The sequence below is a fragment of the Mesitornis unicolor genome, unplaced genomic scaffold (assembly GCF_000695765.1).
Source record: "Mesitornis unicolor isolate BGI_N332 unplaced genomic scaffold, ASM69576v1 scaffold14012, whole genome shotgun sequence".
NCBI lineage: Eukaryota > Metazoa > Chordata > Aves > Mesitornithiformes > Mesitornithidae > Mesitornis > Mesitornis unicolor.
The window spans coordinates 26,472-40,597 of record NW_010168951.1 but is presented as its reverse complement, the minus strand read 5'-3'; the positions used below and the strand labels follow the sequence as shown (position 1 = coordinate 40,597).

Here is a 14,126-nt window from a genome sequence, read left to right as displayed (position 1 = left end):
ATTGGATTTGCAGCATGAATTGGTGACCGTTTTACTTTGCCACATAGCCTCTTCTATGAAGAGATTAGCTGACCTAATAAAAAATTAAAAATTATTAATGTTCTCTTTCCTGTAGGAAACTGAGGCAGACTTTGATAACTGTGCAGTTTGTATTGAAGGATACAAGCCCAATGATGTTGTCAGAATTTTGCCTTGCAGGTAAGTTGAAGGTGCTTTTAACACTGATAGCATCTCTACTTCAAGATAGTCTCTGTTCTCAGAATATCACTCTGATGTGATTACCTGAGAGCTTGAGGGAAAGGGTGAGTTTTAAATTTTGATTTATTCAGAATGTGTTCTGTAAAGATACCAAAAATGCATATTTATTCAACTTGAAGTGAAAGTAGCATTAGTGGTGGTGAGAACCAGAGTTTAGCATGGTAGTCAGAAATTTTGTCTGATCTGGACCTATTATGAAGTCTTCAGTAGGATTTTTAAACTGAAGGTTTTGATTTCTCTGTTTTCCTCACTGATTTTACATCAGTCCAGAATAACTCCCTTAAAAGAATTTGCCCCTGACTTCAAGATGAGCCCTGGGTGCAGCAGCCAGGGATAGAGCAGGCTCCTGCTCCTGTGGAGCCACTTTTTTTGCTGTCCTGGGCCATGACGAGGTGCTGGGAAAGGGTTGTCTTCTGTCAAAAGAACCCAACCATAAAAAGAGAGATGCTGAGTAGAAACAGTAAAGCAAAAAGGGAATGTGACAGAGACCACATTATCTATTGCTGCCATGAAGATATTCCCAGGCATGGGGGACATGAGGTGACAAGAAAAGCTTTTAGGCTTATTCTTTCTCTTTCCCACATGCGAACATGTCCTGTGTAGCAGATACGCTCAGTGTGATGGGACACGGGAGCATAGCTTCTTGCCACCCATAACAGCTGTATTCATCTCTCTGTGCCATTGCATTGTTAACTGTGAAGTGTCAGCTAACAACGGATTTATCTAAGGAAATCAATTTCTTAGGAAATTTCCTAGGAACAGTGGTTTCCCTAGGAGAACAAGAGCAAGTGTTTGATTTCCCTAGAAACTGCGATCTCAAGTGCTGTATGTACAGAACAGAGTTGTTCGAGGTTTCTTTATATAGTTTTTCTTCTAGAGATTTACTCACTGGCTTGAGAAACTGAAATATTTTGGTTTTTTCCTGCTATGTTGTTCCCTAGTAGATATTTTAATGTTACAAGCTGTGCATTTCTATTTGTTCATGTGACTCATTAAATCTATTTACTGCCATCACTAAATGGCAAACAAAAAGCAACAGATTAATCATAAATTTGACCTACTGTAAATCCCCCACAATGACAAATTGCATGTAAGCTCTCCTTTTTATGAACAGACACAAACACATCATTTCATGAAGCAGAAATACAGAAAAAAAGATAAATTACCAGAAAATGTGGACCTTGGTTTGACATTAAGCCTGTTTTTATAGAAGCATAATAAAGCTGGGAAATTTTGCACAACAGAGGACAGGCAGTCTTGGGAGGTAGATAGGCAACAACAAAAATTGCAACTAAGCTCTAGCTTTTACTTGGGTCTCGGTTCATAATTCAGAGAGGCTCCAGTCAGACTTTGTCATCAACAGTGTTGAGTCAAGCAGAGTGAATAGGAATCACATAGTTAACAGGTGATGTTCCGTTCTTGGCTGACTTTAAAGGTCGCCTAGAAAATTACTCATGCTAAAAGGTTAGCAGCAGCAGAACTGTCTTGTAAAATACTCACAGTTTGAGCCTCAGCAGTTTTGAGTTAAAAAGGCTCAAAGATCTTTCTCAAACAGCTGCTTCACAAACCCTGGCTTTCCCACTACACAAATTGTGAGGGCAGTATTTTACACATTCATATGGGTTTGGACTTCCAAGACAGGAAATGGTAGTCATGATGCTTTCTGCTGTTCTCAGTCTCGTCTCCTCTCCTCATCCAAAAGAAAAAAATTAAAAAAAAAAAAGTGGATTAATTTCTGTCTCTGTTAAGTGAGTAGGAGAGTGTTACATCTTGAGAAAGACCTAAAGACTCTGTAGGTTTCTTCCTCCAGCATCCTCAGTTATACTGTGTGCAGTTTCTAGTATGGGAACCTCATTAGGCTGCAGTTTAATAAAAGGCTGGCATTTCATCAACCCTTACAGAAGCCAGCACTGCATGACATCAGTGCTGGCTGACCTTAGTGTTTCTGTCTATGAGGTGCTCAAGATGTAGAACTTTTTACCTGCAAAGCCAAGTACACCTCAAGAGCTGCACATGAAAGATGCTGCATTGTACTGCAGGCAGTACTCGGAAAACCACAGCTAGCAGGCACACTCTGTATAAAGCCCTGTATATCTTGAGATTACTTTTTAAGTGTGCTGCAGACTGCACCTCCTAAGAAATTGGTGCCAAAAATCCACCAGCCAATATTGCAGTGGATGAGCTCTAAAGTCATATAGATACACGTTTACTAATACTTTGTTTCCCCAGGTGTCCTTTCTTTTCTGTTGGCAGAGAGCAGACACTGGGGTAGCCTGTCATTACGTATCCCACACTGGGGAGCTAGGAGGAGAAATCCAGTTAACTTATGCTTCTTCCTCTATGTCCTCTTTAGCCACCTCTTACAGCTGACTGTATTAATAAACTTCAGTCTCCAGAATGTATCAAATAAATAAGGACTGATACTTGATAAAAAAATGTTGGCTTGCAGCTGGTTTTATGTTTAATAGTAGCAAGTATTATTGAAGTCATCTTTGAGGGCACTGACACAACGTCAAATGTAACCGAGTTCACTGCTCCCGGAGTGACGTCGCTTGCCATAGCCCACGTTCCTTCTGCTTCTCCTCTATGTCTAGCTTAAAAACACCTTTGTCTTTTCTTCTCTGTCTTTGGAGAGGTTACTGGTGGTGCTGCTTATTATTATAATTTTGGGCTGAGCCCGAAATGAAATTTTTTTTCTTGTATGTTTAAAATTGCAGCTTGAAAGAAAAATAACTTTCAAACAAAAGTAATTTCCAGTTAAAAAGTATGAAGTGCTATTTAGGTAACAGTGAATGAAAAGCTCTGGGATCTTGAGGTTCTTTTTCTTCCTTTGTGTGCCCTGTGAGCCATACACAGCCGCCTGCAGTGGCAGAAGAGGGCAGGAGCGATCCCAGGAGGCCGACGCCTCTGGAACGGCGCAGGGGCACTGGCCCTGCACGTGTCTTCCTTGGGAGTTATTTTTCCAACACACTCTGCAGCTTCCAGGGATGAAGACTCTGCAAATTCCCCTGATAATTTGTTGCAGTGCTTTGCTGCCCTGATGGTGGTGAAGCTTTTCCCATTGCATAACCTGTTCCCATTGGTGCAGTTTAAACCCATCATTGTGTCTCTCATCCCTAGGAGAGGTGAAGAGCAGTTGTTTCCTTTCTCCTTAAGGAAGCCTTTGTTTTGTATGAGGATTGTTATGACATATCCCCTCCTCTTGCCTTCCTCTCAACTAATCAATTACAGTTCTTCTGAAAAGCTTTTCAACACGTCCAAATTAACATAGTTTTGCAATGCATGTGTATGCACAGAAGAAAAAACATGTTTTTTTCTAGGTCTGACTTTGTCAAAGCCACGTCCCAAGCCTGTGCTTGGAACATCTCTCTTGCTGTGTCCCTGTAAGGGTCATTACTTCTGAACTCATCTGTGATGCCTCTACCCTATTCTTCCTTTCAAAACTTGCACCAGTTAAAACTGCAGAGGGAGAGGGATTTTTGTTGCAGTTGATCTTTTTACACCTTTGTCTTACCATGTGACAGTGAAATACTGCAGTTGCTTTCTCATCTCACTTTGTGCCTACCCTTATTTTGCCTGAAGTTGAATGATAAACGTGTCAGGACTTCAAACAACTGACAATTTGTTGAAAGCCATAAGCATGTATATAGTGCTATAGCTAATAACCAATAAAGTAAACTTTCAAATCCAAATCTGCAAAGCCTGCCACCTCACTTCTTTGCACAAAATGTTTACATGTTCAAAAATAGATATTAGGATCACTCTAATTGTATAATGTGTTACAAAAAATTTAAAATGCAAATCTTTATCTGCGTTTTCAGTAGCATTCAATTTTTCTGTAGTTTTCTGTCGAATAATCAAATTCTTTCTGTGGCACATATCAAATCTGAAATTAATAGACCCATAACAGACTGTGCTAATTTACTATTGAGAAGTGCAAAGTGACATGATCTGTCATGTATTTAAATTACTCAGCATTGGGTAGGATTTATTTGAGAATATTGGTTTTTAAAGTCAACTTTAGAAACACTAAACTTCAGTTTTTAAAGTCTTTAAGGCATGAAAGATCCAAGCTTTTGGTGATTAACAATCATTATGAAATGCTGTAATATGAACCACAGCTTGATTGAGACTTGCAAAGCTTGAACTTGAAAACAGAAGGAGGCTTTCTAGTCTATGGTAGAATGGTTTGATAGAAATTACTTTTTTTTTACCCAAAGCAGATTTTGAAAATCTTTTTTTTTTAACGAGAATAATAAACATCTCAGATTTTTTAAATGAACTGATTATGTTGGCACAAATGTGCTTCAGATGCTTGCAGATAAACATACTTGTTTATTAATTTGAATATATAAATAAAGAAAATCAATCACTATCAAGAATTTCACAGTAATTTCACATAGCTGAAAAGGAAGACATTGGCTTTCAGTACTCTGTAAGAATTAACTCACCCAAGGAATTCTGTTAGTTAGACTTCAAAATGTAAAATGACCCATGCCTGAGGACTGTATTGTTATGCCTTCACCTATTCAGAATGCTCGCACAGTGATGTCCTGAATGTGTCCTTCCTGAGATAAAAGGAAGAAAGAGTTATGCAGGACAGAGACCAAAAATTGGTGTATTGTGTTTTTACCCAGTAAGAGAAGACTTGTTTGGAAGGAGGGTTGTGAACTCTAGTAGCCTTAGTAAAGTAGTGGTTTAAACTTCAAGTATCATGATACTTCATTTGCATTAATCATGTTGACGTACAGGATCAGATGAGGTTTGACAAAGTTTGGTGTCATAGCCAACTGATACCATTAGACCAGGTCAAACTTCCAAGAAGAGATTTGCCCTTTCCCATAGTTGTGTGAAGTCAGACCAAGTACAGGAATGTGATAATTTGCCACGTAGCTTTGTTTCACAAAGGACTTGTGTCTTCTAGAAGTAGTGAGAAAAACATCACGGTGAAAAGAATAAGATTCTGAGATTTCACACAGTTTTGGCTTCAAATTTCTAGTTGTTATTTAGAACTGAAGCCAGCTAGTAAGCCAACCAGCTACTCTGTGGGCCAGTACCATGTTAGTAGGAGCCAGCACTGCAAATCCATATTTATGAGAGTGCATCTCAATATTTCCCATCGAGTTGAAAGTATCTTGTTATGTGAGAGAGGCCACCACACATTACAGCAGCCAACCCATTCAGCTGAACACATACCACTTAAATATTTAAAAATTATTTTAGTGCATGAAGTAATTCTGACTTTCTCAGAGATTGCATTTCCTAGTGGAGGCTGGTATGTGCCCCTGCTCCTGGGGCAGCCGTGAGCTGTGTCCCCTTGCTCTTACCTGGTGAGTTTGGGTGACTGTGCTGTACAAGTGATGCACACAGGTCAGTGGCAGCACAGGGGAAACACAGGATGGGGATTGCTCAAATACAGAAGTTCAAGCAGACTGAAATGAAATGTGACTTTCAGGCTCTGCCAAGTAAAATGTGGGACACTTGTTGCAAGCCTTAGAAAGGAAAGTTAGAGCTGATCTATATGTTGTTTCAAAACAAGCAAATTAGTCTTGGTTTGCACCTTTTGGAGCAGAACTGTGTATACTGAGCTTCATATTTTAGAGTAAAATACCCTCTTTCTGTTGTGCTTAAGTTATTATGAAATTATGTTAAGCAGTTGGACCTCACTGTAGGTCCCTTGCAACTGAAGTATCTTATTCCATCCAGTCCCTTGATTGAAACAGATTTATAGGAAGGCAAGTCAATTTTCAGTTTCCTACATGTCAGCATAATTTCTGAGGCTCTGTGTGTGGTAGGAAACTTTTCTCCTTTTCTTCAGAAAGCCTGGGGCTGAACAAACTTCACTGCCTTGGGCTGAGCTCCAGCTGTTCTACTTGGCCTGCACAACAGCGTTTCTTAAACACCAAGCCCCACATTCCTGTATTTTATAACATTTGTCCTCTATAACCACAAGGTAACAGAACACACAAGAGAAAATACAATTTGTCAGTCAGGTACATGCACCAGATATCTCTATATTCAGTCTCAGTTTGTGTCAGGTGAAGCTACACAAGAAACTTTCAGATCCTCCACCTGCATAATGTCTAAGAAAAGTGGCTTCCAAGCAGTCACAAGGCTCAGAGAGTTGCTTGGTGGTCACTTCAGACTGAGCACAGGATTAGGAGCAACCCTTTCAAGACAGGAACTCTTGAGGACCTCTCTCTGATGGGGAACTTCTAAAGAGCAGGAAAGTCAGGGCGAATGTTTTCAAAAGCATCATCCTGAATTTTCTGTTTAAATTTAAAGTAGCATTTTTTTTGTAATCTACCTTATTTCCTTCTGCCTGCATTCTGAAAAATACCAGACCCCCAGTGCCTTCACAGTTAGATTATGTGTAATCAGGTTTGTCTGTAGAACCATCAAGGAACACTAATGTAATTTTACCTCTGTCAGCAGGCAGGTTGTGTTTACTGCTAGCCTTTAACATTTAAAGAATATGGGTTTTGCTGATGCATTTTGTGTATTTTTCCTAATTCTCTAATTATGTATGTCTTTTTTTCCAAACTCATTTGAGTAACACTGTAAAGATTTTAGTCTTATGTACCTAGGATATAGTTTTGCAGTCCTTGTAGAGATCACAAACTGCACCATTTGAAATAATTGTACTTTACAGAATTCAAAAGAGGTGTCTGGTACTAAGTGGTAAATTATGCTGTGGTGGATTTGAATTAAAATATCCTGTTTTTCATTGCAGGCATCTTTTTCACAAGTCGTGTGTAGACCCTTGGCTGCTAGACCATCGTACCTGCCCGATGTGCAAAATGAATATTCTAAAAGCTCTAGGGATCCCGGTAAGCACGTTGTGGAGCAGCTGGTTGGGGCAGAAGGGCAACACCAGCCACTTGGGTGTATCGTAGTCCTCTGCCTGTCTGTTCCCATCCTACTCTTCTTGCCATGTTATTGGTATATTAATTGATTTATTAAGGGTAGTACAAGCTGAAATGTCTGACTTTACCTCTCTCCTGCACCCCACTTTTATTAGCAAGGAAGAGTGTGTGTATGCTGTTTGGTTGAGTGTTGGGATTTGTGTGTGGCTTCCTGCTTTGCGGAGCAGAGGATTGTTTACTGGTGTTCTTGTGAAATTATAGATTCTTTTGTTTGTGTTTTAAATCAGGACTGGATTTATTTTTTAATCATGCTCTCAGTTCGAGTCCCAAAGCAGAAGGTCTACAAATAAAATTTTCCCTGTTGTACTAGTTGAAGACAACTGATTTCTCATTCTGGGGACCCAAATCTTTTTTCTGACAGATTTCTCTTAAAGTCTATCTGTAGCGAGCTTGATACTCCTAATTCCAATTAGGGAGCATTTCTCCCAGTAACTAAGCATGTGGCGGACCACATGACATATAAGAAATTGTTAAGCTCTTTGTTATTTGGAACATTGAGATGTGGTTAGAAGCTGTCAAAGCAATTGATCTTTTTAGGTGGCATGTTTACATGCAGATAGTGTATGTTCTGTCTGCCATACAGTTTCCTAACCACAGTTATCACAGAGATCAGGGGCTTCTCCAGGAAGAACTGAGTCACTTTCTCATACTGTGAGGGCCTTGCCACATGATAGTGAAGTTCAATACTGTAACTCCACCGGTTGGTGCTGTAACAGGTGCTGTAAGTACCCTCCCCAGTTACAGATGGTGACATGCCAGCTCACATGTGGAAGAGCTATATAAAGTAAAATAGCTCATGTGAACATATTAGGGGAGCTGATGCAGCCATTCCTCAAGAGTTCATTTTCATGGGGATGAGGAAGCCAAGCAGGTTGCTGCAGAAAAGAGTTCGTAGCAAGTGATGAAATATGTTTTTACTGAAGTAGGCAGATATGTTAATCAACCTAATTAAATCCAAGCTAAAAACATGCAATGGGAAAAAAGAAGTAGAGTGGTTTGCTTAGGGTAACATGTCATTACAATTGGGCTACTTTTTCTGCTATACATGTATATTATCTCTGGAATATTAAAAGATGACACAACTGTTAAATGAGTGTTTGTGATGTCAGTGAAGGCAATCTCTGCCATTCAGCAACACTGTGCCCAGGCTTAAATACAGTTGGTTTATTTTTCCTTAGGTTCCATGCCTTAGTTCACAGGCCTTCCCAGTGAGCAGTTACCCAGGATTTTTGCACCTCTTCTCCATACCCATTATATTGTTCCATGGCTTTCTTGTGCACCATGCAGTACCACACAACTCCTATTCTCAGGCTGCGCCATTCCCACTTGGGATTTTTGCCCAAGCATTTTGTTAACATGCTCCCTATCCAGCTTAGTAATCAGGAGGTAGAGACAAATCAAACCTCCAGTTTTTGGAGGCCTGCAGTGAGATGTTAAGTATTTAGATGTCAGTATTTACATCCAGAATAGGGCCTCACTGACTTCACTGACAGCTGCTGAAGGCTAAGCATGCCTGCAAATCAGCTGCAAGTTATCTCAGTCTGGGTACATCGAGGGGAAGGGAAAAACATGCCCAGAAGCCACGTGTGGAAGTTTTGCTTTATATGGCTGGCTTTACTACCTATGATAGGTACTACAGAGTATAGTGGCAAGTATAGAACATAATTGCCATGAATAGTTAAAAGCACCATTCAATTTCCTCAACCATTGTTTTTCTTCTCACAGCTCCCTGTCTTGTTCTCTCTGTACTGCATACTCCCCTCACAGAGCTTTCTGCATGGAGGTTCTATGGAAGCAATTGTACTAGGCATGTAATTAAAGATACTGTTGTAACCAACATAAACGACTAGTTCAGATTAAGAGATCAGAATCAGCCTTAGTGCTGGTCTGTCTTAACACTGAAAGTCAAGCACTTGGGTATTGACATTCCACTAGCAAAGTTTGTTTACAGGATTTTATTGTATGAATTTCTGTAAAAATTTCCCTAGGTTGTTCTAACACAACAAATTAAAACATCCCACTCCATCACTTGGAGGAAGCACACAGGCTCCCACTCACGTGGGACATTAGTTAGGTTCATGAAGGGAGAGCTGCATGCTAGAGCCTTCCCCCTCGAGGTGACTTACAGTAGGAGCTGTTGTTCATAGGAACTGGGAGCAGATGGTAGCCCTCATGCCGGGCGTTTCCTCTGGCTGACAGCAACGTGGGAATCTGAGAGCATCTGGTAGCTTGGGGGTTAAGAGTTCCTACACTGCTATCAGCTGTTCCTCTTCCTCTGTTTTCTCTGCCTTCTCCTAAAATGTGTCTCATCTCCTGCCTCTCCCTCTCCTATCTTGTGTCCTTTCCTGCTTCTTCTCTGCATAACCACTCTTGCCCAACCTTTATCCTTTTTTGCTCCTGCCCTGGTGTAGCTGCCTATGCTCCCTGCTCAGCTCGCAGGACAACTGTTACAGAAATAGTGTGTCCTCACCCTTCTTGCTGCCTAGTGCCATCTGAGGGCAGGCCAGGGTGGGTATCGGTCCAGGGGTGCTTTCTGGTGCCACTGTGAGCTTACAGGCATCATGCAAAGCCTTCTCTTTGGAGAGTGTAGTTGTTGGTCCCGAATAAGCCACCAGTCTCTATCAGCACACACGAGTTGATATTTTCAGAGGCTCATAACTTAGCCAAATGTCAGCAGGCTGTTGTGGGAAAAGACGTTTCCCTGGAAGAAGCTGTGAAGCTCTGGGACTTCTCAGTGAGAGGTGGCAAACGTTTCTGTAGAGGGGATAAAGCAAAATGCCATTCCCTCACCATATTCTTGAGTCTTTTTGAGCCATCTTGGCTGGAATTTCCACACACAGAAAAAAAGCCTTAGGCAGGCCGCAATCTCTAATGGGACACTTGAGCACAAATTTGCCAAAGTCCTTTTGCAGGCTTTTACAATGGGAGAAATGAGGAAATCTTACCATCATCAGAGCTAATATGTGGAGGTTTTTTTTCTGCCAGCTGAATGTTTGTCCTATGGTTGATATTAAAGAGCTGGCTTCTGTGACTGTGGACACGTTGTGCTTCATTTAGCAGGAAGACTCAGGATTTTCCAGGAAATGATTGGTTAAAACCCAAATACCTAAATGTTTCAATTCAATTCACATCTAGACTCTCCATTTACTTTGTAGCAGAGACTTCAAATATTATCTGCCCTAAAACGAGATTTCCCAGACTGTGGTGAGGCATCAAAATGACTGCACTCATTTTCACAGTAGCTGAGCACCCTAGCATCCCTGCTTTCACCATGGCGCTCTGCAGCTCCAGAGGATTACTAATGAACTATCTGTCTATCTATCAGCAAACAGGTGGCGTAACCTTTCCCACTGTCTCTTTGCTCAGGAATCCAGCTCAGATGATACCCTTTTTGGCTGTAATATTTGAAGTGAATTATCAGCGAAAGTGTCTTTCGCTTTCAAAGAGCTACATTGTTGTTGAGATGATCATGTCTCGTAAAATAGTTTCCCTCTGCTTCTCCCCCTTTTCTGCAAATATCTGCTGGATATGCAGCCAGCTGCATTTTTGGCAGCAGATTGAATGACTTGAAGCTATTCACTAAGAGCCTTAGCCTCAGAAGTCAATACAAAGCCATCCCTTGACTTTAGTGGAATTGTGCCCTCAAAGCACTTACATGCAGGGAATGAGTGAAACTAATATAATTAAACTTAGCAAATGTATCTGGGTCACTCTGACAGCAAAAGCCATAACGTACTTTTTTCGATCGGTATTTCATATCATTAGTTTCATAGTGTGCTGCTTAGTTTGAAGTATTTTTTCCAACTGAAATGATTCAGGAGTAAAGGGATTAATTATATCAAGCAATGCTATTTTTGCATCTTTAATGTTTGGTTTGGCTTCCAATTATAATCCTCCATTTTTAAAGGTTTAAAAGTTAGTGATAAAACCCCATTCTAGGAATAAGTGTAATCAGAGCAAAGGACAGACAACTGATCCCCTTAAAAAAAAAAAGTTAAATAGTTTGTCCTAAAGTAGAAAAGAAAAAACAGACTTTTTTTTCCTTTAAGATACATTGCTATCAAAGGCAAATCTAAGTTAAAAATTAAATTGTGAAAGCAATTGTTATAACAACTAAGGGTGAGGGAATGAGTGATAGATCTAAGGAATAATTTTGGATCCAAGTCCTACAGATGGGTATTCTGTTTAGAAAAGCACAGGTTCAATGGGTTTCATTAAAACTTGGTATAGCTGAATGTGCCTTTATCCCAGTTCTGAGGAGCTCTCACTGCCTGTGGATTAGACTGGAGCCAGACAATGACAATTCTGATTTTTATCCTAAACTTCAGTTTTGGTTACAAGTCACCTGAGGATTGTTTAAAATGCCTGTCTGTTTCATTAGGAACATTTGTGGGGAAGAAAAATAATTTAAAAAAAAGATGTATGAGGTGGCAACAATCAGACAGGGAATGTATGGGAAAACAGAAAACATGCTAAGTTCCTGGTTCTGCAAAAAATGTAAGCATATGGTAGCCTTTTATGCCTGAGTTCAAAGGGATTACTCTTGTGCTTAAAGCTAAGCCTGTGTTTCACCTTTGCTGTATCATATTTTGCTTAGTTTATAGGTGCCTGCCATTGGAGATAGGGAGGTAGTGAGATTTTCAAAAATGCCTTAGCAAGTGAGAGCAAAGATCAGATCCACAGACCAGAGTACATCTCCTCTGACGTTATCCGCTCAGATGCTGGATTTCCAGTTTAGCAGCTTACGGCCCATGTCTGCTTCATGGTGAGCAACGGGAAGGCAGAGGGGCCATTCAGACCATGTACCTTAGGGTGGGATTAATCACACAGCAAAATTGTCTCGAACTGTTGAGGCTAGAGGAAACCTAAGTGACTGGTCCAGATTACCTGTCTGACTGTGCGACATTAAAGATAAATGGGAGCTACTTAACTTAACAAGGTAACTATGTGATTGCAGCTCGACCTTGCTATGTCCCTTTGTCTCTTTAGAAGATTTGCACCCTGACTCATAGCATTCTCATTTCTGAATTAGCCTTGGTTTTGTTGCATTGCTAAAACTTCAAAACCCAGTTATTGAAATAGTTATGCAAACAATTTTTCTCCATGCCTTGACGAGAACTAGGCCTGGTTCTATGGGCAAACCACAAGAATCTGTTTCCTCTTAGAAGAAAAAGAGCTTTTTTGCTCATATGTTTTTTAACCAGTGTTTATGGGGAGCTTCACTGAAATCACTGCTGTATGAATGGGAGTATCAGGCTTATAATGGACCAAGAGAAATCAAGGGTGGAAACTAGTCTGACTGATCTAAGCGCCCAGCTTGGACATAGTGTCTCTGGACAGACAATCTTATTTGCCTCAGTGCCCACTTGAAGTCTCACTGCTCTTCATGAACCCATGCTCAATGCTAAGGGTACTGTGCAACAGGTGAGCACCACACTACCTCTCGTTGCTTCCCTGTAAGGTCAATGGCAAGGCAGATGCCTGACTTGAAGGGCTTGGCTTGTTCTGGAGGTGTTGGCACATTCGCTATGTAATTGCGAGAAGGAGGTGTCTGAATTACCCAGTTCTGGGTAAATCCTTGGTCTTTCTGAATAACAAAGCAAGAAAGACATGGACTGAGTAGTACTCTTAAAATTCTCATTTTTGCTTGTTAGTTTCTTTTCACATAATTTTATTTTGTAGGAAATACAGTATTAGCAAAGGAGAAGATCTTTTGATGTCAAAAAATGTGTCTCATAAACAGCTTTAACTTCTGTTTTTGCACCCAACACATAGATGCGCCCACAGGCAATTCCCTTGAATTCCTATTCCTGAAAGCTCTGTAAAATGTGTATTTAGGGAAAAGATAATTATCCCACTTCAGCTGCTGTCTCTGTTTACATTTGTAATATGACTCAGCAATCTGCCATATCAATAAGTGAGTTACTTTTTCAATGCACACACCCCCAAAACCTTTAAAATTATAAATAAGAATATTTAGAGATTGTAGGCAACACAGTTTAATACTGGATATTTCCAATGCATACTTTGGATCTCTCTTCCAACAAATGGTTTTAAGAGGTTTTAAGCACATGGAAACAAGCAAACTCTGCATGTTTCTTCATCATATGTTGCCATTTTCAGTACTGAAAGAAAGTAAAAAAACCTTAAAGAAGTAGGAACAGGTAATTTAAATGTTTTTATCAGGTAAAAACTCCTATTTCTTCTTTTTCTTCCTATTAGCCAAATGCAGATTGCATGGATGATATACCTCCAGACTTGGAAGCATCCATAGGAGGACCGCCAACCAACCAGATAACGGGAGCCAGCGATATAACGGTGAACGAGAGCTCTGTAGCCCTGGATCCCCCGGTGCGGACTGTGGGAGTACTACAGGTCATCCAAGACGTAGACTCCTTTCCCCAGGTTGGGGAGGGTAACTTCACAACAAGCAGTAAGTTCCTCGTTCTGGCAGGATTTGCACCGAAATAAGTATTTAACAACCCAAATCACAAATCAATTTCTAGTGTGGGAAAAGTAGTCTTTGCGGGCTTTTTTACTGGAGCCATGGCCCTACTTTAAGCCCAGCAGAAATCTACAAGGTAAGTAAATTTAAATATTATGTCTTTCTGCTATACTGCAGACATTTCCAACCTGTGTTCAAATCAGTGCAAATCAGTGTGTTGAATAGGAAACTCTAATTGAAGAGAAACTCTTACACGGACAGAACAAGCTATTTCAGCCAACACAAAAAAATATAAATTTCTGGTCATCTTCAGTAAGTGATCATTCCATTCACCATGATAACCCAGCATGTATCACCTGGCTTCTTCATGAAGCAAACCGGTGTATGTCCTTTGGCTTGCCATTCCTCACTGGGCTACATGTTACCATGTGGAAGATATTCTTACCTGCATATTGTAAAATAAATAGTAAATGCAGCAATCACTTGTACTGCCTTTG

The 14,126-nt window shown here is 40.4% G+C and overlaps 1 protein-coding gene across 1 annotated transcript in view; it reads left to right on the top strand.

Moving 5' to 3' along the window:
• Nucleotides 1-13,617, top strand: part of RNF150 (ring finger protein 150) — a gene marked incomplete at its 3' end in the record, with an annotated part of 86,818 nt that extends 73,201 nt beyond the window's left edge. The window contains exons 4-6 of the mRNA XM_010179213.1: nt 116-198; nt 6,992-7,088; nt 13,407-13,617. Of these exons, the coding sequence (XP_010177515.1) occupies nt 116-198; nt 6,992-7,088; nt 13,407-13,617 (391 nt within the window). The remainder of the gene's footprint in view (nt 1-115; nt 199-6,991; nt 7,089-13,406) is intronic.
• Nucleotides 13,618-14,126: the final 509 nt, after the last annotated feature.